At 40.3% G+C, this 26094-nt stretch overlaps 1 protein-coding gene across 10 annotated transcripts in view; it reads left to right on the forward strand.

The window, feature by feature from the left end:
* THSD7B (thrombospondin type 1 domain containing 7B) overlaps nucleotides 1–26094 on the forward strand; it is a 456617-nt gene that overhangs the window by 357149 nt on the left and 73374 nt on the right. For 8 of the 10 annotated variants that reach the window (XM_080600715.1, XM_080600714.1, XM_080600720.1 and 5 more), the window contains 3 exons: nucleotides 4129–4392; nucleotides 19218–19379; nucleotides 20723–20901. In XM_080600715.1, the coding sequence (XP_080456841.1) occupies nucleotides 4129–4392; nucleotides 19218–19379; nucleotides 20723–20901 (605 nt within the window). The remainder of the gene's footprint in view (nucleotides 1–4128; nucleotides 4393–19217; nucleotides 19380–20722; nucleotides 20902–26094) is intronic. The other 2 variants (XM_080600721.1, XM_080600713.1) reach the window with 1 other exon arrangement.

The raw sequence follows: 26094 nt of genomic DNA on the forward strand, positions 1-26094 counted from the left end.
ACTGTTTTGCTTGATCTTTTATGTATGTTCATAAAACATTCTAGCTCAAACCGTTTAATGGAACGTTCTCCCATACTTGCTGTTGTGGTGGTTTGTAATTACGTTATTTGAATGCTGACCAAACTGGAAAGCTTTCTAACTGTGTGGAGCAACTTGGTTTACTGGGATTTGTTCATCCGTCCCCACTGTGTCTCCCCATCCTCCCTCCCACGCCCAAGTTACTTCAAGCCAAAATTAATTGTACTGTTTTTAGAAGGTTTACAACGAAATTACTGTTGTTATCCTGAACATCCATGTCTTGTCATACTTCTGTGTTTGAGAGCTATAGAGTAGCTGGCTTTAGTGTGTTCCCTTCCTGGAGTTGAGCTCCACTACCAGAGGTGAAACTTCAAAGACTTCTACTGTAGAGCAAAAATCCAGCAAAGCCATAAAAATGTGCTCTGCTCTGATAATGTCTGGGAACTAAATGACAGCAAACTATGGCACCTACCACTGTTCCTTGCTTCTAGAATCACTTGTACCATGATTTTTATTTTGTTATTCACTTTGTTACTGCTGGAATGTTCCAAGTTTTTAGTAACTGACAATCACAGCATAAAGACATAATGGCATCAAACTGCCATTCATGAGTACGATTCGCTATAGGATAAAGATTTCTCTTTTACATAAACATCATTATTATAAAATGCTCTGTTGTTTCTGTCAAAGACCATATTTAAAATGTTCTCCATATCAGTGCTTGTACATTTAAAGTAGTAGAAATCCCTATCAAAATAATATATGCTTGATCTTATAGAAATTGTGATACCTTAAGAAATAAGTAAATATTTACTTCCAGGTAGTTTTAAATCAGAATTTTCATTATGAACACGTGTACAAGCTGCAAAACAGTATGGTTCTACCTATCTCCTTTCTTGCTCTGTTATACATCAGACATAGATCCATTCAAGACCAAAAATGGTTTCTGCTATCCAGGTTTTGGTGGCTTATCTCCTCACCTGTACTGCATTTCTCGTGATCTGACTCTCCCGTAACACCTTGCTGGGTTCCCTTCTTCCCAATGGGAAGGATTTTTAAGCCTCAGCCCACTCCCTGCAAAAGCATCCTGAAAACAGTGGTGAAATGCAGCAGGTGTCCCAAGTGGTGCTGGGCGGCACAAAGCCACGGGGAGCAGCCAGGGAAGGGCCAAATCAGAAATCGGCTCTGGTGTGGCCACAGTTCAGAGAATTCAGCGAGATCAGTGCTGACCTGTCTTAGAATAAAATTCATGAAAATTGGTGCTGGCCTTAGTCATACAGCTGGAGAGCAAAAGTCTTGGGAAAAATCTCATCCATATAAACTCAGTCCAAATATTTAAGGAAAGTGCTGTTTAGGGAGTTCTTCACAGTTTTTAAACAAGTCCTTTACCCATTTGTATTTCACCTTTTCTGTGGGAGCGTGTGAGTTGTATCTCCTTGCTCATCATTGTATACGTCTATGCTCAAATGAATGCTTTGACTTCATTTTAAGAGTTCATTAACAATGTCATATTGCAGGAATCTGCTAATTGTTTGCTAAGTATTTGCCTGTCTCCCACTCAGTTTTCGATAGTATTATTCATTTTACTTTGTAAGTAATCATAGACTCTACATTCAAAATTAGTCATTACTTAAGAAGCAAAAGACTTATTACAAAGCATATCAAAGTTCAAAGTCATTATGATGAATATACATTTTTTTAAGCAAGTCTTCAATTAATAGTCAAATATTCAGTGTACTATAGATATAATGCATTTTATGTAGATCGATATTTTCTTAATGTCATACAGGTTTTATGGATAGTATGTACTACCTATAATATTTAATGTATCTAAAGTTAGTGTTCAGAAATTCAAATTAAAAAAAAAAAAGCTTTATAATGGAAGGGTTTGTGTCCTTGAAAATTTTGGTGATGACATTTGTAATCATCATTTTTAAAGCAGTCTGTGGAGGTGATAAAAACATCACCATCACTGATTTTAAAACTACTTCTTTGTGAAGAGTATGGTATGAAGGTATGAAGGCCACTTTTGCCTTTGATATAGGGCTTTAATAGCAGCTTCATTAGAGGATTCCTACGCAATGGATGGCAGGGCAAGATGGAAAAAATGTTTTGTGGGAGAGTGAGATTATTAGCATCCTTACCTATATCTGATATGCTTCATATAGTCATGGCAAAACTTAGAAACCATGCAGTCGTGGGCAGGCCCCAAAGTCCTGTGTTTACTAATACAATGCAAAACATTTGGCTCTACATTTATACTGATTTTGTGGCTTCCATCAACTTGCTGAACATGAAATGCTGGAAATGCCACTAGAAAATTCCCTATCTGTTTAAAGCCTTTTAAGACTTTCCTTGAAGTATGTGGAGTTGTACCTCTTTTACCTCACCTGAATTCATTCATAAATATTTGTTATGAGTGTTAGGGAGGATAATATGAATAATTTCAAGTTCCCTTATAGTCCTTCGTGGTAGCTGACTTTGTAAAAGCTGGCGCGGCATGTCCCCTGTCTCCCAGGTGCCAGGCTCAGCCGATGAAGGCTTCCTCGAGGCTGCGGGCAAGGAGCCAGCCTGGTCCACAGCTGCTCTTGGGGATCCTCTTCCTCCCCCTTGGCTGTAAGGGCGCAGGGAGATGGGGCACGGAGCCAGGCACACGGATTCACGTGCCTAAAGGGTGCTGCAAACATGCCCCGCTCTCCTTTAGGGCTTGCCCGCTGTTGCGCTGCCAGCTGAAAAACAGATACTGGCATTATTTGCTTTCTTTGAGTTTATTATCCCTTTGTGTTTGCAAACTTTACCTTCCCCAGGACTCTTGATGTACAATTATGAAAGAGCTGGGGCTTGGAGGACGATAGTAATAAGGGCCCTTCTCTTTGGAGATGCCTGCTCATAGCAAGCAGGTGTTGGTAAGGGCAGCTTATCAACTTATCAACTCCTGCTGACACGACTGCTGGTGCTGGACCAGCAAGGGGCTTGTTGGGTATGCAACTTCGTGTTTCTTTTTACTATCGTACTGGTCTGCAGTTGCAAGGAAAAAAACATTTTATTTTATTTTATTTTATTTTTGAGATCAGAGCTTTAAAAACTTTTTGCAGAAGTATTTTTAGAGTGTCCAGGATCCCCAAAGAGTGTTTGAGGATCTGATACACAGGCAGTTTGTTAGCAAAGATGAGTTCTCCCCGTCTCTGTGGATGACAAACACAAAGGCATTCCTGAGTTCAGACAGCATAAAGATTGCTCCACTTCACATTGGCTAACCCATGCCAAGAAAAGCATTGATTTTACCTTTCAGAGGCTATACACAGACCTCTTCCCCCTTGAGCAATTGTAGGGGTTCGGGGAGCATGGATTCTCTCCTTCGCATTATTTCTTCTTGTACCGGGGACCTCTTCTCATGTCTAGAAGTCCTCCAGGAACGCGGGCTGCAGAGTGCAGTTGCGAAGAGCTGCCCTGCAGGTTCATTTAAATGCGTCTGCTTCCTGAAGCTACCGAAGGGGAAAGATCTGTAAACAGCCTTCTTTTCAAACCTATTGAAGGAATAAAGCAAAAGAAAAGATTAAACCAAATGTAACCATTGAAATGCTTTCCAGCCCTAATAATTTCCTGAGGATTATCTTCTCTGGTTTCTTCAAAGTAAGGTTTGTGTGCAGAGTGCATCTTTAACTAATTTGTAAAGTAGCCTCAAAGAAGAAGTTGTGGCTAATGTGGAGTCCTTTGTAAGTTGTCCTGGCAACCATTGATTGCAAGCGAATAGAGACAAAGCAATCAATTTATTTTCATCAGATAATTAGAGAAAAGTGATATTATATAAAATTACAAAGTGTTTTCTGGGCAGACCGTTACTCCAGTAAGACTGCGTTTTGCTCCTTGCCCTATCCATCACAACAGTATTTCCAAGTTCTCTGGTTGCCCCTGGAGATAAATACGTTGTCCTTGCACTCCAAAGCACTGGCAGCGGCTAATAGATGCTTCGGAAACATTCCTGGATATTAACATTCAGATTGTCTTGGTTCTAATGTGTTGAATTCCTGCAAGTATAAATAATATGACATGTCGTTATCAAAAGTAGCAGATGTTAAGCTAACGAACAGCTTTCTCTGGTTGGAACAGGGCGAAGCAGAAAGCGAGACAAATGCCAGAATACAGAAGTTTATCCTCAGGTTGAAACAGAGCTGTGCCCCTGCGAGGTGTTTACCTCCCAGCCCCATGGGAATTGGTCAGACTGCATTATCGGAGGAGGGAAATCAGAGCCACAGTCAGGAATGCGATCCCATGGAGACACCAAAGAGTGTGGAGAGGGGATACGGCTGCGCGCTATTGCCTGCTACGATAAGACCGGCAGACTCGTGGACCCATCTCACTGTAGCAGTTCAGGTAAGGTGGTAAAAATAAAACAAGATTGAACAACTCGTGTAAACAGCCCTGATGCTGGGCACTGTGATCCACTCAACAGTTCATTTTGGAGCCTATCACATGTGCGCCTGTTTGCTGGTTGGATTCCATGAGGTTGCCATGGGTGTTGGACACAGTTCTTCTAGTATCTTATTGCTCTTAGTACCAATGTCTTCTGCAGTCTGAGTGTCTGATGACATTTTTACAATTGAAATGAAATAGAAGAGGGCTAAAGTTGACTATGGTGTCAGAATACCAGATGGATTTCTTTTCTTTGTATTAAAATCCCATAAAAGTATAAACTAGCTTAGAGACAGAAGCTATATTCCAATCAGCACATTGTTTGATGATATATCCTACTTCAGCTTTTACTTGCTTTTAGATTTTTATTCATTTTCACTAAATTTGGAGGTTCTTAAAGTTGTTTTCAGTGTGGGAATCAGAAACTTTCTATGGACAATCATATTTAATTGCAAAAACTCCGTAAAGTCCCTGCTATGTTGCTCATGACAAGTACATGTGACTTCAGCAGTCAGTGGTCTCATCCTTGCAATTTTGAGACAGTCTTCAGCTCAAAGTGGTACAGAGCATATATTCCAGTTCCACTGCTTGCTGGGGCTCTAAGCTATGCTTCTGTCTTAGTAGCAATTTGACTCTGCGTATAATGTAGTGGCCTATATCAAACACATGCTTCAGAAGATGGGCAGAATTACAGCTGAAGTAGAAACACAGCAAGAAGGAGATGTCATTCTATCAGGATATTTTTTCCTATTTTTCATAATTTGCAGTTCGTCATAATCATTACTCTAAATTGATTTACAGGCAAAAGCCATTATCTTAGGAGCAAATTCTGTACCCATGCTGCCCCCAAAACACTATTGCTCTCTGACTTCCAGCCAAAAACTTAGGACACCACACAACGTAATATAGCGAGTTGGAAGACTTGGTGAGCTGTGTAATGGGAGAAGGAGAAATGAAGTCTCAGGAGGAGATTAATAAGTACAATGGGAATCACTGACGTTCCAGAGTATAAGGGAGCAGAGAAGCTGCTCTGTGGAGGGTCTTCAAGATGAGGATCAGCAGCCTGAGCTGCATGTGGTAAAGGGGAAAAAAAAAAACACATCCTAATGAAGTGATTCAGTTCTGGAGTGAATTCCTCTCGCAGCTGTTTATAGCTGTTCCAGCTGGCTGCACGGATTCATAAAGCAGCTTTCTGTGGTTTGTGTTTCAACAACGTGCTGTTGTACCAATTGATGATGCCTCTGTGGCCCATGAAGGAGGAATGCTATACCTTACCCCACAACGTTTTTTCTTCTGCAAAAAGCGAGCTGTTGAGTTTTGAAAGGTGGGTTTGCCTGTGCGGTGCCTTGCTCGTTTGCAAAGCTCGAGGCTTTTATCACTACTAAAAAAGAGGAGCTCATCTATGCGTGGGGCTTCTCTGAATAACCTTGAAGCCTGCCTCCTGTCAGTGATATTTATGTGGTGTTTTTAATGGTTGGGCTTCTCTTAGGGAGGTAATAGGGAGTGGTAGCTCAGGGGGATTGGCTTTCTTGTCTTCAGCTTTTTATCAAAGCAGAAATGATTGCAACACAGCCCCAGCACAGGATCCATATCAGAGTGTGGTCAGTACTGTACAGCAGAATCCTCTCATGTGCCCTTAACGTCTGCTCACGGAGTGCTCTTAAGACTCGTAGGTTTGGAATTGGGTGGTAAATGAGGAGTGAGATGTTTCCACCTTCTGGATACCCCATAGGAGTTCCTTTAAGGGTGAATTATTTATTTCCAGCCAGATCCCTGTGTAACTTTCAGGATGTATAAGCTGCTCTCCCAAACCAGAGAATCTCATTTGATGGAGGCAGTCAGGATGGTCTCTTCATCCTAAGAAGCAGACCAATGTCACCATGGTCTGGGAAGAAGTCCAGTAAGACGCTGAGCCTTGCAAAGCCGTTGGAACTCCTGGTCAGACCAAAGCAGTGGTGCATCAAAACCCTTCGTGAGTTGAATCCTGTACCTGTGCAGGTGGCTGAGGCTGTCATTCCTCATTGTCACCCAGTGTTGGACAGCTTCATTTCTCTGCAAGGTGAACGGGAAGCATTGCATCCCTCTCTGGAGCACATGGATATTTCTGTGACTTTGGGCACAGAGTGCTCTAAAGTGGGCAGAAAGCTCCCTCAGCTCCATTTCCATCACTTGGGACCTGCCTTCCAACCAGAGCCGTTAAGTGAAGATAAGGCCAATATTTACGGTCTCAAGAGCTGGGAGCTTTCAAAATGCACTTCTGAACACATTATTGAATTAGTGATAGCAACAAATCATTATCCAATTAATAATTAGCAGAATGTTATTCAACCATAATAGAGAAAAGCAAATTACAGAAGCATGCAGAATTGCTAAGCCCTGAGAAATTATTCATGACAGGTTTTTCTGAGTAGCCTAGTTTGTCTCGTTCACAATTAGTATCAGCTGACCTTCTGACATTTTCTAGGTGACTACATTTATATCTAATTAAGTCATGGCCTTATTTTCTGAATGCTGGGATATCTAGGCGTTGTTCTTGCTTTATGAGTTTTGGGGGTGAGCATGTTCCTCTTCTCTTTCTTTCAGGTCTCATGACCTCTCTGTTTCCTTCTCTTATCTGTTTGCCAGGACAATGCTCTTCCTTTCCCTCCTTTGAATAAAAGTGAGAATTTGTAATACTTACTTCTTTGTTGGGTGCTTTTGAAGAATTTTTACGAAATGTAAAAAGACACATGTAGGGTTACAAACTTTGCCTTGGAAGCAGATTTAAGTTTGTCCCAGACGTGATAATACGACGAGTATAAAGTGTAGGACAATGAAAGTGGTCAGTCTGTAGCTTTTCTAGAGAGCAGACTTTGGGCTTTTGTCCTCTTGCAGCAATGATTTTCACTTTCCCTGACTGAAACCTGGCTGTTAAACTTGCCTCTTCAGTAGGATTTAATTGACCTGTATCGAAGTGAATGTATCAGTTACCATGTGTACGTACAGTGAGTTTGAGTCTAATGTAGAGATTGATCACTGCTCAGAGAGGTTCACAGTCTGAGGCCCTGAACTTACAGTGAGTTTTCAGGGAAATTCTGCATTTGCAACTTGAGTGTGGGGGGGGGGTGGGGAAACAAAACAAAAAACATACCCTCCCCAAACACAATCACTGCAATTAAATATTGGGTTAGCTCATGATCATTAGGTACAACCAACTTCAGAAATATAAATCCCAGACTTATCTGAAACTTACTCCCTTCTGCACCAAACCTTTTATTTTATGTCCAGAAAACAACACACCATAGCTTTTTTAATTTATCTTTTCATACGGCTGGCTTTTGTGATGGTGTACAGCTTTATTTTAGTGGTGTCATTGTTTTCCTTGTTGGCTCACTCAGTAAGCTCAAGAAATAACCTGCAGTTTCTAAACTGGGCTAATTCATTTCTCCTGGAGGTGGTTTGCTTTCCTTTTCCTTCCTTTAATCTGGAAACGCAATTAGGAAGTTACGGATAGAGGTAACTATCTCCAACTATATTACAAAAATATAATTGATAATTTGCCTCAATTAGTCTTCCCATCAGAAGACTGGATTGTCTTGCTTTCAGCTTACTGCTGCTCCAGAGGGTCTCTGTTTGCTGGTTGGCATTTGGAGCATCCTCTTTGGACGTGAAATTGTCCTGTTAATTGCAGCTCATCTGCTTCTTTCAATCTGTCATCTGAATTCCTCATACTATTTTTGCATTTCCACCTCCTTTGTTTTGTATTATTTCATGTGGCTCCTTTGCCTCTTTTTTTTTTTTTTGTGCTGTGCCAATTTTTATTTTTTTATTTTAAATCTTAGAGGAACATAGGGTGTCTCATCTGTTCCAAATCAAAGGCTGGAGATCTCTGTGCTGTTGCACAGAGGTTTAGCTTTTGATCTGATGGGGAATTTGTGGAAAGCTGGAATTTATGAAGTGTGCTTATACTATTCAAATTCTGCTTTGCTCACAACAACAAGAGCCTGGAAGAAAGACACAACAGACAAATAGATCCTGGCTTTAAATCACGGAGCAGTTGGCTTCAACCTACAGCCACCTTAAAAAGCTTTAATTATCTCTAAGTTTTTGAAGGGCACGGCAGGGATGCTAATATACCTCGTTATTCTCAGTAGTAGAATGTTTTCTTAGACGGTTTAGTTGCATCTAGACAAATCAAAAGGGGTTGTGGCTGCTGAGAGGGTTCCCGGGCATTTCTGGTGATGCAGAGGTGTCACTCAGACCCTTCCCAACAGGTCTCTTCCTGCTGCTACCAGGAATGCTGCTGTCAAGGTCAGTCTTTGAGAATGTCACTTCTGCTCCCATGAGGACCTGGAATGGGCGGGAGTAGCAAGCATTTGCACCGGGAGGAGTTAAAAGCTTTGACGATGTGAAAGCTCAGAGTTGCTGCTCACATGCTGGAACATTCCCTGCTCCAAGGCACAGCAGGACAGCATTCGCCAGCAGTGACGACGCTGCTTCTGTCCGGCAGAACTGTGTCCCTAATGCTGAGAGGTTCAGGACAGTATGCAAAGGTCATAGAGCAGGCAATTCAACTCCTGCTGCTGAAAACCAGGTAGTCACAAGACTCGTGAAGTCTGGTTTTCTGAAAGATCAGCCCACAGCAGTGCTATATTTCTGCTCATGGCATTCCTCTGGGGCTTGCACTCCCTCACTTGGAAATCCTGGCCACCAGCTTGATGGACATGGCGTGACTGACCGGTGAGCAAACACAAGTACCCACTGCCTGACCCTCAGGCTTTTATCTTTTTGCTTACCTGAAAGCAGTCTTACCTTCAATTCTAAAGCAGTAATTCCACATTTAGCAAAATTACTTTGTTTCCAGCTGAAAGACACAGGATGCTGAAAGCATCTGAGTTAAAAGAGGATGAGTTATTTTAGGAGAAAATAAGACGCTTTCAGATAGCTTTTAATCGCTGGTCTTCAATAATCTTTCTGCAAAATGATATTTGTGTATCTCAAAAAAAAACTATAAGTAGAGCTTAATAGATTAAAGAAATGTGACCCAAGTCTATCCTGGGCTGATAGCACACTTATCTTTTCTACAAGGTAACAATTGTGGAAAAATCAAGTTGGAAAAGCTATGTAGAATAAATGCCTATTTATTTTTGCAATTGTATCTGTTTTGACATTTGCTGTAGTATAAATTTATTCCTATGTGGTCAGTTTTATGTTGAAGAATGAAAACGTTGCAGAAGCCCCCAATTTGGTTTTGAAGCTCTTCAGAAATAGAAACTTTTCAGAACAGGTGTTTCACCAGTTTTTGAAAATAAGCATTTAATTTCATTTTTAGCCTAAAGGAAATTGTATATTGAAGTTTCATTTTTTTTAACCACAAACCATTAATTCCAGATTTGAAACAGATTTAGTTTTAAGTGATATTTGTGCTGCCATAGACAGCATCCAACAAACATCCACAATTTTTGCCTCTTTTCTGGCAGCCTCAATCTTGACTGCCTTACTTCTTCTACAAGGAAAGTTGGCAGTCCTGCCTAGGCTGGCCTCTTCCAGCTCTGCACCTTAAACTTGACAGCCCTGAGGTGCCTCCTCCTCTTAAAAGTATGGCACCATCGGTTGATGGTAAGATGTAGGCTCAGCGTTCAGACTATGCTGCACCACCTCCGTTTGGCATTTGGGCCATGAAATACTGCCCTACTCTTCTTTCTTTCTGTCATTTCTCCTGTGCCTCCCTGTGGCCTTTTTATTATAAATAAATGACTGTATTACTTACCAGGACAAAGCCTTTCAAAGACTGCTCAAGGAAGAAGTTTCAGCTAAAAATTCACCTTGTTTTCTGCCCGTCTCATCCCCTGGCATGGGAATTAAGGCCAGCTTTGGATCACGTGTGTCTGAATGGCCTTGCCAGCTGCAGACAGGGCTGTCCTACCCTGCCTTCAGTCCCCACTTCAGGACTCCTTAAAGCTATTGTCACCTTTGAGTGTTTTTGTTTTTTTTTGCTATCTCAGAGCTAAATAGCTTCTAAATTTAGCCCTGAAATCCCATCTGGGTTCTCCTCTGGACCTTTCTCTGACACTTCTACACGTTTCCTTGGGTGCGAAGTGACAATCTTAATTACAGCTGTGGCTGCCGATGGAGCTGTAGGCGTAAAGCTGCGCTGTAAAGGACCTGCCCTCTATTTCTTGTCTGTATACAAGACTTTTACTTATTGCTCTTATAGCAGTGCTCACAGAACAGTGCTTTTCCACTATCTCTTCCTTTCCTCTTTTACCCACATCTACTCATAAGAAAACTTGGCCACAGCTCTTATTTCCTGGATGTTAAAGAACTATCAAAAGAAATTGGATCAGAAAACAACTGTTTAGACATTGCTGTTCTTTATGGTTTCTGTTTTTGGCAACAGAATCAAAGGTAAAAAGCCATCAAAAAAACGTCATTTCTGAATGGGGCAAGCTGTCTATCAAAGAAGTTTATTTAAAGCAAGACTTCCCCTGAGGCACTAATACATAGTAATGCACATTATTCCAGATCTGTATCTTCTTACAGAAAGCGAGCATGTATCTTATGAGAAAATATTTAGAGGATTAGGTATTCGAGCACCATCCTCTGTAGGTGCTGCATTTAGTCATAGTGATGTGCTATTCTTTTTTCCCCATCTTTCTTTTATGCTTTTTGCTGCATTCCATAAAATGACCATTTTGAAGAGGTGGCACTACCAGCCCATGAGAAGAAATGATTTTTTACGAACCTCAGAACTGGCTTTCTGCCTTAGAATATTACATGTTTTTTTTCAGAACCCATTCCAATAGCTGCCGTCTGGGATAGCAGCGTTTGCTGTAAGGTGAATCAGGCTACAGGCTTTCAGAGGATGAGCTGCCCATGTGCTGGGGCTTCCTATCCGATGGGTTCAGGTGCATACCCCCCGGTGGTGCAGGCATGCACACGAGCACTTACTGCAGAGCAGCTGATGCACCGCGAGCCTTTGCTTGCTGAACCACCTTTGCCCACCCTTGCTTATGGCCCTGCCTTTTGTTTCTATTATTAGGTTCAGTCAGTTTTTCTGTTGTTGACAGGTTGATTAAAACTCTTCCGTGGGAGTTGAGAACGTTTTTGGTGTAGAAATAGTAACTCGGTGTGGAAGTAGTCTATCAGAGACTCAGGACAGTTTTGATAGCAAGGTAATGCACTGGGCAATCTACTGCTGACTTCTGCAGTAGGCTACAGTAAAGATATCTTTTTGAAATGTGGCCAGTCTCTTCATCCTTAACAATGCATTTATCACAAATATGGTCTGTTACGAAGCAAGGCTCTAATAAAATGTTATCATACAAAGATGGACCCAGAATTAACATTTTTCTCTCCCTATGTATCGTTCCATTTAGTACGTTATTCTGGAAGTATGAAGAAATACTGTTTTCACCGAAGGCATTTCATGAATGGAGTACTCTAATGTTAAAACCTCTACTTTTCCTGCTCATGGAGAGCTTCATGATCCCTTTGAGAGATGTGTAACTGAACTGGGAAGTGACACATATTCATGTAGTTCACAGGATTCCTCTCGTGTCTTACAAGGCTTTTTATTTTTCAATTTTTTTTTTTTTTTAAGCTGGTTGCTTTTTATATAGCTCCAGTGAGTACGTCTGTAAGGCAAATAAATGGATGACAAGTCATTTGTAAATGGGAAGTCACTGTTTTGTATCGTTACCACTGGTAGGGAGCCCTGTGCAACCTGCATATAAGTAGGCATCGTAGTTGTTTCCAGTGAGTGTTTACAGGTTTCACGTTTGACATATTCTGAGGATTTTCAGAGACAAATACATGTATTTCTGCTTGTATGGAGCAAGAATCCTCCAAAAACAAGAACTCCACTTATTGCATATAGGCAAGTGTCTAAATAAGAAGAGCTGATTGCCAGGGCAGCAGTGAGTTTGCTGGTGCATGACATACAACAATAAGATTAGCATGGAAGGGGGAGATGGGCGAGTAGTGGGTATCTTTAAAGGTCCCTGATGTAGTCTGCTTGATCAGAGGTTGGGAGACAAACTTAGAAATATAACAATGGCTGAGTTTAGAAGCTTTGAAGAAGTGAGTCTTAATTAAGAAATATAGATAAAATTAAACTTAAACCCAGTCTGCTCTAAGGATTATTGTAATGATACTGATGAGTATCTGAGCAGTTATCTTTCCTTAGCCTATGTCTGGGTGCGAGTTACACTTTGAAATCTCTCTGTTCTCCAATGTTTGTAAGTGAGGATGGTGTAAATTAAATAACTATGAGCTTGATTTACAAAGCTTCTGGTATCCCTCACTACAGACAGATTCCCTCTGGGAAATCTTGGATCTCATTTGTATTTAGTAAACCAGGGGAGTGACCATTATAAACTGTAGTATTTAACAAGATTGCATTGCTCTCTGCTTCTGTCTGAATGTGTTGGCGAGGAAATGCTCCAGCAGGGGAGATTGAAGTGCACAACCGGAGTGCTCAAAGTCACACTGCAAAATTGAAACAAAAATCTATAAGGAATTCAACACATCAATACTCCGTGCGGGGGACTGCTTACATCATGAAAATGTCCTATTTCCATCTCAAGGTTTTCCATCATCTGAATGAGTTGTGCTGCTCTCCCCGTGCCCGTGCTTAAGCTGTGAAAAGCCAGGAGGACTGTTCCTGTTCTTAACACCCTGTTTCTATCAGATATATATTTTTTAGTGCATCTTTATTTAAGGTTGGATGTCTTTGTGTCCCTGACTCGGTATGGAGGTGGAATGAAACTCCTTATAGGAGCAGGCAGGACGTCATGACAGAATAGCCTCAGTCAGGAGAGCCTGGGGCTGGACCTTGCAGCAGCTATCTGCCATTCAGGGCAGTGCTCACAGGTTTTCCCGATGTGCATAATGGTTAGTGGCATCTTCAGAACAGCGCAAGTATAATTAAAGTATGTCATTAAGTTTCTCATTTAGCATCAATGAGACAAGAAGGAATCGAGGCAGTGTATTGATTTAGATGTATTGATTTGCGAGGTCACTGTGTCACTCGCCTCCTGCGACGGCGGGGAGGGAGGCTGCAGAGGTCGGCGGGGGCTCAGAAACTTCTCACTGCCTTCCCAGGGGCTGGGTGACCTGTTCTTGAGCAGAGGCCCTTACACTTTTTAATACTTCCCAAGTTTGTAAATTAAAGTACAAGGAACGTACGTTTAAAAAAAAAAAAAAAGAAAAGGGAAAAGAAAAATAGTTATCTTTTGCTCGTGTTGTCACGAACCTCCTTGATAATATTTATCACAAATTTATCTAATTGCTTTGTGCTCCCTTCTGCAGAGTGATCTGGTCGTTTATGCTGTCTGAAATAATCGCAGTATTATAGTGCACAATGCTTGCTAATTATCAGGGTACAAAGAAATGCATCAGCATTTCCTATTCTGTAAAATGGAAACCGTAGAGTTGTTTTGCAAGCTAAGTTGTCTAAATGAGGCTTGCCTGTGTCTTGGGGTCATAATTTGGCAGCCGAAATTCGGTGGCATATTGTGTTGACAATGCTTGACGTCGTATGTTTAGGAACTGGCAGAAAGATGCTCTCCGTGGAGGGCACTGAACTTCGAAACCGAGTTTCTTGGTGTGCTCCAGCAGAGCCTGAAGCCACTGACCTTCCGGCCGTGTGTGATTTACTGAAGGGGGCAGATAGTTTTGGTGCCATTTGGTGACAGCTTTCTCCCGGTGCTGGACCCTTGTCTCTTGAAGACGCTTCCCACCCGGTCCAAATAGCCCAAGACTCTGTTGCTCTTCAGGGCACTTGGCAAAGGACATCTATTTTTGCAGCTACTGTGGAATTGGGCCTTTGAGAGAAGTCCGATGTATGAGAAAGAGGGGAATTTGACGTTCTGTGGACAATTTAATTTTGTCTTCATGGTGTGTTGCAGATGTGTGTACAGCCTTCAAAAACAGCCTTGTTTCATTATCTACATCTCATAATAATAATAATAATAAAAAGTAAACGTTATCTCGGGTTTGTTTTACCATATCTGCATTTATTATGAATTGAGTCGCCTGTAAGAACGTGTACGCTAAACAATTCTTAATGAAGTACGGTGGGATGAATTTCTTTCCTAATATACAGAGGATAAATACACTGACAAAGGGAAAAAAAGAAAAAAAAAAGCTATTCAGTTTTGTTTGGAGAAAGCAGATGATTTTCCCAGTTGCAGAGTGGTGATCAAAGCATGTAGGAAAACACAGCTGAGCTCCCAGCCTAAGCGCCATTGATCCTGGTGCATGAGTTTTTATTTGACTAAAGACTTTCGTAAGACATCGGGGCTCCCAAGCAGCCGGCCCACCCCTTCACGGCAGGGGAGCCGCTGCGGGAGGAGCAGGGATCCTTTCCAGGACTCGTTTTGTGATCTGGAGCCGAGACAGATTTGTGCAGTGAATTTCTGCCCGTCTGCGTCGGAAGTTCCCCGCGAGATGAATGTACGCTGTGAGGTCCTGTTCATTTGCACTCAGAAGGCAGCAGACGAGTCTCTCTTCTCCGGAAGAGTTCTCGGTTTGGTTTGCAATCTGCTGTGAGGAATGTGCTAATTAATGGAAATTTCCTTATTTAGTTAACAGATTAAATATAGCAACTAATACAGCTTGTATTTAAGTCAGGACAAGGTGTAAGCTTGCAAATTTTTTAAGAAAATGCAAAATCAAAGTAAATTAGGAATCATAATGCAAAGTCAGCATCAACCCGACTGCCTTGTCAGGATTTATAGAGGCTGTGAAATTGAACAATAAAACCAACCTTTGGATGAATTTCAATAACAATAACGATGAATTAAACTTACCAGCATTCTTTACAGGTCCTCTCTGGTCTATTTAGAATCTATAACCAGTCTGCTATGAGATAACGAGAGCATGTGCCTTTTTGTTGGGAAGAGCCAGTGGGAATAAATAAGCTAAGGCAGTCCATTATTCAAGCTTTGTAAAATATTTGATGCAGAAGTTATTTCTGCTGTTTTTTCGTTGTGTGTTTAATGAATGAATTCATTAGATTATCTCTTAAATTTCCCAGCTAGCAAACTAATAATGCATAAAATCTCTCAAATCCTTGCATATTAGAAAAAGTAAAAAAAAAAAAAAAAAAAAAAAAAGAAAAAAAATTAAACATTTATTTTGGCAATATTACATCTTGTTCAGATGCAACTGAAGTTGTTAGAAACATTAAGAATCCCAGGTTTATTCTGCTTAGTTTCCTTCAGCTAATAACGTTTGCCCTTGGAGCAAGGTTTAAACGTTTGGACCAGGACTGCTTAGGACGAGGTGCTCCTCTTGCAGCTCACAGACCACGGGCTGCCCTGGCTGGGGCACAGTCGTAGTGCTGTGGTCAGCTGGCAGATCCCGTCACAGCTGCTCGATGCAGAATTTTAACCCAAATTAAAACACCAGCTTGCTTTTTGTTTGATCCCAAAGCTTCAGTGGAGCAGAATCTGGCCCACCGAGTGCCATGGTCCACCAGGTCTCGCTAATGAAGTCCCTAGCTATTAGACTTTCAGCTCTGCGTGGATTTACTGGTCTTACTCTACATATTTCACAGCCGGTTACCAAATAGCAAAATGATTCAATTTTTTTTTCCCCTCTACCTTTGGTCTGTGTAATTAGAAACATTTCTCCTGTGTCACTGTCCACTTTGCTTCTCCCGTGTTCGTAGAAGGGTGATCTCTTTTATCCTAGAGACTCCAAGGGAAATTACTTGTGTTATTACTAGCGGCAGTAGCGGTGATGCAGAATTGTCCCTCTTTTAGTAATGACCTTGAATTTTATGAAGCACCTCAAGGTTTACTAACAAGGGTAGAACTGCTAGAAGTTTGTTAATTGAAATGATGAAATATGCTAGAGAGGATACAAATGAGTTTAAAGCCAATTCAATTAGAAGTGCATCTGTTTCCAAAGCTGCCAGAGGAATGTTGTTTATTTTCCAATCACTTTTAAGTCTGCCTCTTGGAATCCTTTTGGCACTTTTGTTTAACACTGCGCACAGACCTTACACCCTCGGCAAATTTATCATTTGGAAGTGCAACAATCAAGTGGATGTCAGCATCTCACATTAGCCTGTAAACCTACTAATTGCCTGCTTCTCCCACCACGAGCCAGTTGTGAATGTGGAGGGGGACACAGACAGATGCTGCAGACCCTCGCTGGATGTGCCTGGTGTGACGTGTGTTGTTTGGGTAGATGGGAAAGAAATTGTGCTACTGCACAAATCCATCCCCCTGTGCTGCCGACATCCTCCGGACCGTCATTCAGCCACCTCCTCGGCTCTTTTGGGTTGCATAGCAAAAATGAGAAAAGAAGTTTCTACACCATGAGTTTGAGCCTGCACCTCCAACACCCACCAAACCATCATCCTTGCTTTATTCATCTGCCTTCTCCTGCTTCATCTCTTTTGGGTTGCACAGAAAAAAATGAGACAAGGATAATAGTTGTTACATCTTGTGCCTTCCCAGTGCATCCTGTGTATTCTGCGGGTACTTTGTTTATTATGGACACTAGGGAAGAGACTCCATTTGTGGCTTGTAGAGCAACAAGCACATTGTTCTTAATGAATAAATAATAATAAAATGAGCTTGGCAGCCTAGGTAAATGCATTTGGTCATCCTATTATCTTGGCAATGTCTCAGTACTAAAACAATAGCACTTAATCATAAAAAAAAAAAAACAAACAACATCAACAAAAAACTTATTTGATCAACCAGTTCATTTTTCTCCTGACAATTCAGGACTATTCCCAGTAGCATGTTTCAGAGTGCTTACTTACAATTTCCCATGCATTCGAGTTTCTGTCGCTACCTCCTGCGACACCTGTGCTCTAGCTCAGTGACATGCAGGAGCGTGATTCACACAGTGCAGAGGTTCTCATGTGTAGTTTCTAAATTAAATGAACTTCAGTCTAATGGTATTTGAGATTTTGAGGAATAAATAAAGAGGAAGGAAGCTTCAAAAGAAGAGCGGACATGTGGAAAAAAAGGCCGGGGAGAGCCTATGTCTTTTTCCATAGAAGGTCTTGGAAACACAAGAAATCTTTCATACCAGGTTCTACAGATGAGAGAAAAAAGGGAAACGCAATGGATGAGTGAGGTGCTTAAGGATGACAGTGACAAAACCATATGAGTAAGCTCACCCATAAGTTAATCTCCCCAGGCTGAGTGACAGTGACTCAGAAATATATGCACGCTCTTTCCTTTATTCGTGTTCTGTTACGGTCAAAATGTAGAATTTGTTATTAATAGATGGTTTTAATAATATATCTATTTTTTTTCTCATTTTTTTTTCTCTCTTGTGTTATGCACCCTCCCAGTGCAAAAAGTTTGCTCGGAATGCCAAATCTAGGCTTATTGTGTGTATCCAAACTCAACTCTTTTCAGCCCCTTGACACTGGCCAGCCATTTCTTGGCTCCTACAGAGAAAACCAAATATCCCATTCTCATAAGTGATGGTTGTAGATGAGCTGAGTACAACATTATTTAGTAGTTTCTTGTAAAAAGATATCTGTAAAGACATTGTATATGTGAGCAGAGAAGATTCATCACACAAAGATTTTTGCAGGAATTTATTTTATTGAATGAGATCTTTGATCATGGGAATCTCAGCAGTGGATTGACCTCGAGTGGTTAATAGAAGATATAATGATGGCTTGTGAGAAGAGCTTAAAAGAAGGTTATATTCCCGTTTTGATTCTTTAGCACTGTCGAATATGAAAATTTGGTTTCTTTTGGGCAGTAAGGTAATTTAATGCTCTATTAGCTGGATATTAATTATTTATACTTAATATAATTTATAAATATGGGTGAGGAAACTCAAAAAGGAATAAGCTGGCCTCTTAGCACCAGGAAGTCTTTAGAAATCCTGTGGTTTGAGGGATCCCCACAGCACTTTGCTGCAATGAAGTAGAAAAGATTTCTTTAGTTTTGTTTATTATACTTTTCCTTTCTCTTTCTTACTTTTCTATTTTTTTATTATAGTTCTTTTTATTACAGAGGTAGATCTTGAACTGCCAAAAGGCTTAGCCCATTTTGCCTTCACTGATAAGTTGATAACCCCTCTGTCTAATCCTCCTTTAAAACAAGGCACTTTCTTTGTTTCTGTTGAGAGTTAATTACCTAGGCTGTCACACAGCCCAAGGAAAAATGATATTTCATGTGGTGGTGGAAGAGAACTCTTTGGAGAACTGCCTAAGAAATGCGTCTCATAAATCTATCATGAGAAAATTTCTTTTACTTATCATAACGTCTTATGAACTGTTCTGAGTGGCAACCTAAGCAGGTGGAATAGAATGTTGGTGGGAAATTGGGGAGTTTCATTTTGGGAAAAAAGTGAGTCTATTTTGGAAATATTTGTATATGTCTGTGCGTGGGTATAATCTTAGCTTGATGAGAATACAAAACATGCAAAGTTGAACTATCTCAGATATGTGATCACCACCGTAATGGGTTTGGTAGGAAATAATTAAGATGCCTAATGCCAGTGGCTTTGAAGCCACAAATGAAAAGGCAACGCAACTCACAGAGATAAGAGGCAGCAAAGTGAAGCAGAGCACGCTGTACGGGGACAGCTGTGCAGCTTTAGGAAAGGGTTCCAGCAGGAGCTGCTGTGCAGAAACAATCGCAGCTGTCAGACTAACGGGGTGGCTGTGCAAAGGAAGAGGGAACAGAGTACCAGCACGAAGCAAAAGAAAGAAGAAATAGAGCATCATTGAACTGAAGGAGGGAACTACTGTTTCTATTTTTTTTTTTTTAAGGCAGTGTTTGCAAAAACAATGTCAGTATTTCTTGTACTCCTAGGAGGGGGATGTTTTCTGGATGGGAGATGTCTAAATAAGTCTGAAAGCTTTCTTGGTAATGAAGACCAGGATGGAGGTGGCATGCTGCTGCTGTGGATTGATGCTCTGGATGTAACACGGTCCTGGTTTAAAGTCAGCAGCAGGTTTGGACACGGCAGAGCCGGTAAATCCAGCTGCCAGGCAAGACTAATCTCCCTGCCTCGGCTTCCGCGTTTCCTGGGTGTTCAGGGCTCTTGTCCAGACCTTGTGGAGGGAAGCTGCTTCTACTTTTTTTTTTTTTTTTTGTGTGTGTGTGTGTATATATTTCTGTTTCCCCCTGCTGTTGTGACTGTCATCTTGATAGAGAGGGGAGAAATCCTTCTTAAAAGCATAGTTAAATCAGTTAATTTGGTATTCTGCAGGTAAGGAATACATAGGGAGCGTTAGTAGGCTGAAAACCAAACAAAAAGAAAGGACATAAAAATGAGAAATGTCAGAAACACAGTATGGATGAAATTCTGTTATTTCCATGACCATAATTACTAGAGCTGTCAGAGGGACTAAGCCTTCTGTAATAAGGGCTGATCTTAGCAGCCACTGACTTTCATGGTTGAACATGAAATCTCTTTTTTGTTTAAATCAAAATAGTATGTAGAGACATGACAACCAGATAATAGAAACTGGAGGAGAATGAATGCAGCGTGGTGAGCAGGGATGTGCAGGAGCTCCTAAACCAGCTGTGGGGCTGTGTCTGTGTAGAGGAAACCTGGTTTTGTCCTAAGAAACCCTACTGGGTTTTAGTGCAGTAAAGTGTTTGGTATTCTGACTTTAAGTGATCCTGGGAGCACTTTTAGGTCAAGTCAGGCAAAGTTTTCTTATGCCATTTATGAAATGCAGAACAGTCAAAATGGTTGCAAAGATGTATAAGGAGAACTGCCAGGAGAAAGAGGGAGTCACATTTCCTCTCTTCTCCCAAGAACAAACCCCATCTGGATGCAGGTGGCAGATGCATACCTCGTGCATCTTGGTGGAGCTGCCAAGAGCACAGCCCCAGTGAGTCCATCGGCCGTGGGATGTCTGCTGGGAAGAGAGCCTCTGACTCCCTGCCCAGGGTGACCATCTAGACAGACAGAACAACACTGTAGGATCACAAAATTAGGCAGTACGCTTAGTTCTCCAAAATATATTATGACCAAATTCTCATAGGAAGGATGATTACCACCTGTTGTCCATTGTCCACTTCACAACAGATACTTCTTGCCAACGTGCGTCCTTCATATCAATCAGTTTTATCATGGTCATCCTAATTAATAATAATTGTACTAAACCAAGAAATTAGTTTTAGTCACTGCTGTTTGTTACAAATAAAATTGTTATCTTGCATTGGGAAAGCGTTGACAGTCTGCCAAATTTCTTCTCTTTAAGAAGTTCTCATTTTGGGTTGATTACACAGACTTCAGAGACATTATATCATCAGAGTTCACGAGCTGTGGTGATTAAAACCTCTCTCTTAATTTTTTGGTTTAGGTTACATTGAAGAATCTTGCACAGTTCCTTGCCCATTTGATTGCAAATTAAGCGATTGGTCCACCTGGACCCCTTGCAGCTCTTCCTGTGGAACAGGGGTGAAAGTCCGATCCAAATGGCTTAAGGAGAAACCCTACAATGGAGGCCGCCCCTGCCCAAAACTGGATCTCAAGAATCAGGTGAGTGGTGTTAAATAGCCAACAGAAATCTCAATGTGCTTACTGTAGTTTTAACTAGGATCATAAAGGACTGAGCTGGTGAAGAAATACAAACAGAAGTTATCTCGGGGACCCTTCTTTGTTTTGGGTTTTGTAGGCACTTGTAGAACTTCTTGAGGATTGAGGGGAAGATGCTCATGTTACAGCAGAATTTGACATGAAACACCTCATTTCTTATAAAAAGACAGTTTTTATCTACCATAGCACAGGAAGCCCTGGACAAATAATCCCACCTGGGTAGCATATAAACATCAGAGAACTGAGATGTCACGGACATTTTAAAAATCTTTAATTCTGTCTGAGACTAAGGTAGCAGCAGAAACATTTGTTAAATATCTATTACTATTTTTGGCAACATTTCCCTTAGACACAGCACAAGTTTCCTTCAACATTAATCTCTGTATATTCAATATCGAAGTGTCCCATTAGAGGGAAATAATCTCTAAACTGCTGCTCTTAAAAAAATCAACGTGTATTTAAATGACATTTAATGCTGTATGCATTTCTACAAAACTAATAGAGATTTTCTACACATACTGATTAATTCTTAATGCTAATTAACACTGATGAAGTACTATTAGTTTGGCCCACTCTTTCAAATTCAACTATGAAAATTAATTAATAGGACAGAAACTGTCATGCCGAAGGGACTTGATGTATATTATGAATATGTGAGTGTATATATATAGTAAGTTGTACAATATGTGTAGAAGGCCTTTAACAGTCTTCCTACAAAGATGTATTTGTATAGTGGCTTGCAGGTGCTAGAGCTGCTGGATCCTGTTTACTGTGCAATCGCTGCAGCAGCAGTTGTGTCCCAGGAGGCAGCACCACTTCTACCACCTGATTCTCAACTTGCTTAATTTTCCTCACAGTTTTTTTTTTTTTCCTGTGAGAAGCAGTTAAATACTTTTTTTTTTTTTTTTGCTTATTACTGTTTGAAATTCATAGGCAGTAGACTAACAGAAGAAGCAAGAACTAAGAAATATAAAACTGCAATAAAGTGTATGTTGTCCATACCTCAGTGCTTTTCTTAATAGATCAGAGAGATCGCCAGAGAAGCAGAATGAAATCCCACAGTAAGTTGTTAGGTAACAATAAGCTCCTTTGTAATGAAAAGGTACTGGGATTGTTACCCACAGACACAGCAGAGTACTTCTATTAAAAGGAAACATTGCTATAAAGTGTTGCCTATTCCCACACACATTAGATTTGCTAATTTCAAAACCCTTTTGGAAGATACTGAAGGAAAGAAATTGTTTAAACTTGGAAATTATGTCTCTGTAAGGTTTATCGGCGTTATGGCTGGTATTAATATAAATGTGGCTGGTGCTTTTTGCCCCTTTACCAGGAACACAAGGCTTGATCTATAAGTATGTGTATATATTTACACACACACGTGTGTGTGTGTTTGCATTTGTTGGCTCCCCATATGTTTCTTAATCCTTTGTGCAGTTAGGAAGGAGTCTTGCTTGCTCTGCACCCACTGGACTTTGACTTCCAGCACTGATTTAGAAATGCTGAAGTCCTGAGGCACATTGCAGCATGTAAAAGTTGTCTGCTCAGGAGGCGAACTGGGTTAGCTGATTGTACTGATGTTTAATGAAGCTGCATACACATATTTAATCCAGGGCAAGGCAGATTGTCTTCTTTTTCCTCCGAGGTGGGCAATGCTTAAATCCTAGAGCAAAACTCTCCAGAATTCTGTATATATTCGTATGTGAATTCCTAATTATTTTTACATAATCACATAATCTGGGTTAAATACCTGAAATACAATACTTGCTTTTCTGTGGTATCAGGCATGAGAAAGCTAAGTCACCTTGGTGCATGATTTTCTTTATCTTTTGCTGGTGACAATGCTATATTGTGTTTTATGCTTTGATAAAGACTTCAGACAACTTAAAATCAAGACTAAACCTCCTCTAGGTGCCAGTAGATTTCTTTTATTATTTCCTCCAGTATTTTAGTTGTCTTTTTAAAATTATTGTTTCTGAGCTTGAGTCTTGTTATTACTTAATTATTTTGGAGAATCCTCAATTTTCCAGTATCTTACAATTAAAACCCTTGGTCAGTTTGTGTCTTTTCCTCATTAAGCCAAATAATTTTTAACTCTCTTCTTTTGAAAGGTGTTTTCTAGGCTTGTTGTCAGACCCTTAGACCCTTGTAAGTCCTTTTTTTTTTTTTTCCCCAATGCCTTTCAGATATTTGACATGAATTTAAGTACAGAGAGCGTAACTTGAAGCAGTATTCCAGCATTTCTCTCTTACAATTTCCCATTGTTTCCAGATCCCTGCCAATACAGATACTTCAGCAAGGCTACTGCTTTAGAGAGAAGGGCAATTTGTATGATCAAAACAATTTATTGATTAATATAAAAATTATTGATTCACAGAAACCTTTTTACAGCGCACTGTCCTCCTAGAAGCAGTCTAGTCATGGCAGTGCAGTTCGCTTGTGTATTTAGAACTGAACGTTTTAGCATAAATTTAATTTTATACTGAGATAATGAGACGTCCTGTTCCCGCATTATATTCCATGGAGTTTATGCTCCTAATTCCTTGGAGTATTTTGGCTCTTCTGGCAGTAAATTGGGCTGGTGCTAACAACATACCATTGGAGCCCTGGGTGCCTGCTTGGAGCCAGACATCGGGGCTGCTGCTGCAATCCCTGTGCAAAATGGGGTGGGGGAGCTGCCTAGGACCTGAGGGCTGCACACCTGGCTGGAGATGCCTCTGCCTGATAACAAGAGGATCTTGAAGCCACTCTTTCAGATGTCTCAAGCTCATTCTGCCTGTAGAGCTTCTCATTCAATCTTCTCATTCAGTGGAGCTTCTCGGGTGCAGTAGATGTGAGAAGTAAACTCTGAGCTATCACTTGATTTGATACGGTCACTTTAGCTTTCAGCTTGTTCTGTGTTATTGTCCCATTAAATTAGATAGTGAATTACAATATTTGGGGTGAAAGATGACAGTATTTTAATGCAAATCCATGTGATATGTTGAATTACTTTTGTCTTGTACCTCTAAGTGTTTGAAGATTGTTTAAGAGTTAGTTAACTATATTTCGCTAGATCTTTTAAAGAAAACGGGCATTGCATGTAGAAGTTGTGGAGCTCTTATCTAAGGCTATGATTGCTTCTGAACAGCCGATTGGATTATAGGGTCAGCTGGCAGATGTTCTTGGCTGTGCATTGCATGTTAAAAGAGTTGTAGCATTTACATTTTTCTATTTCTGCTGTTATTTGAATGCACTTACACAGCGTGCAGTTGCTAAGCTATTTAATATGTAGTTCTACATGACTAAAGGTTAAATATGAGTTATGGGGAGTTTATTGCTTGAATATTCTTTTATAGGTTTTTAGGATTACTACAAGAAAATGCATTTTCTTTTAAAGACTCACGAATTCCAAGGATTATCTTTCTATTGATTGCTCTAATATATATTCTTGTCAAGATTTTCCCTCCTTTTCCTTCCTCCCCCTCTTGCTCTTACCTGCTCCTGCTAAAGGACAAATATCATAGCAAATGGTTTATTGCCTTTGTATATATCGTATATATTTAAGCAAACATTTTTAAAGGATTAAGAGCCTTTGTAAAGGCAGGCGTAGCAGGAAAGATGTATTTGAAATTTAAGCTTACCGCTTTATTTAAAATGAAGATTTTTTTGTTCTTAATGACATTTTCCAGTTTTCACTCTAGAATATGAGAAATACAGACACCTGCACATTACAAATGAAAGTACTTTTCCTGAAATTTAATGCACAAGTTTAATAATCAGGGAAAGGAGGACAGTGGTATCTTTATAGCTCAGACCTCTCAGAAACAAGTGTGAAGATGTATGATTTTCTAGTAAACTTTTCATAGAAAATGACTGATTTAGTTCAACTCACACTTCCAAGGAAAAGAGATTTTTATTTTTTTTTGATTAGCGAAAATGTGTCAAATTTCAAAAGTAAAAAATATTACAAAATTATAAGCTTTGAAAACTCACCATTAGAATGTGCAAGATTGGATGGGTTTGAACCCTGATGCTAATAGTAGAAGTCACTATCATTTGGAGCCAAACATGGGCTTGGGTGTTGGGGAGGGTGTCATGTATGTGATCTTTCCCATTTTCTAATCTGCAGTGTTAGTAAAGGTTTGTTCAAGAAAGACCTTTTGTTAAGATGTTTCCAGGGCTTCTTACACTTCCTCAAAAAAAAAATCATAAATAAGCAACACAGCAGTATGCAGACTAAGATTTGATTTACATTCATAGTGGTTTCTCAAGGCAATTTTTGGCTTGCGTTTTGCAAGCTAAGTTTCCATGATCCAAAAATGCCCCGACTCGTAGCTTGCAAGCTTTAGACTGTCAGAAGAACTCTGCCTAAGGAAGAGCAATGTAGCATGTCTTATCACAAGACACTGTAATGAAACAAGGTCCATTTTCACTTAGCTAGGTAACTGCTCTCAGAAAGAGCAATAATTTTGCATACAATAAAGTTTCTGAAGAAGCAACATATAGCATATAGCACTGTATTTCTCCTGTTTGTCTTCCTTCAAGTTATATTCCAGTACTTACCTGCTGACAGGAAATATTTGCAACCTCTTTGGTTTATCTCTATGTCTCTTATCTGACTGTGAAATATTATAGTAGTATTTTTTCTCTTAATTTTGAATGTCTGACTATAAAAGGTTTTGGTTTTGTGTTTTATTTTGTTATAATAGTTGCACTCTTCTCTTGCATAAATATATCTTTTATGCATACATAAGCATGTATTTATCTATGTGTGTGTGTGCATGAAGCATTTTCAAAACTGTTAGGTTCCTGTGTTAGAAGTTGTGTCCGAACCCAACATTCTTTCATTGCTGTCAAAGGGTTAGCTCACATCCAGTTCCTGGTTGGATATCCCTTGCATTTTAGTGTCAGAAATCGGTCTTCAAGAATATAATCGATAATGTATTATCTATAAATAGCGCCTGCATAAATTACTTCTTTTATAATATAGATTGCTGATTGTCAGAAAGTCACCACACTTTTTGGAAGGCACTCATAAATGGATGCCAGTAGCTTATTCCTGAGCCCTGTCACAGGCTGCTCTTCCACCAGCTGGGGGAGATCCCTTTCTGTGGCACGCAAGGACACGGCTGACCTATATTTTCCTCTAGCTCT

Source organism: Anser brachyrhynchus, assembly GCF_964034855.1.
Source record: "Anser brachyrhynchus genome assembly, chromosome: 7".
Taxonomy (NCBI): Eukaryota; Metazoa; Chordata; class Aves; order Anseriformes; family Anatidae; genus Anser; species Anser brachyrhynchus.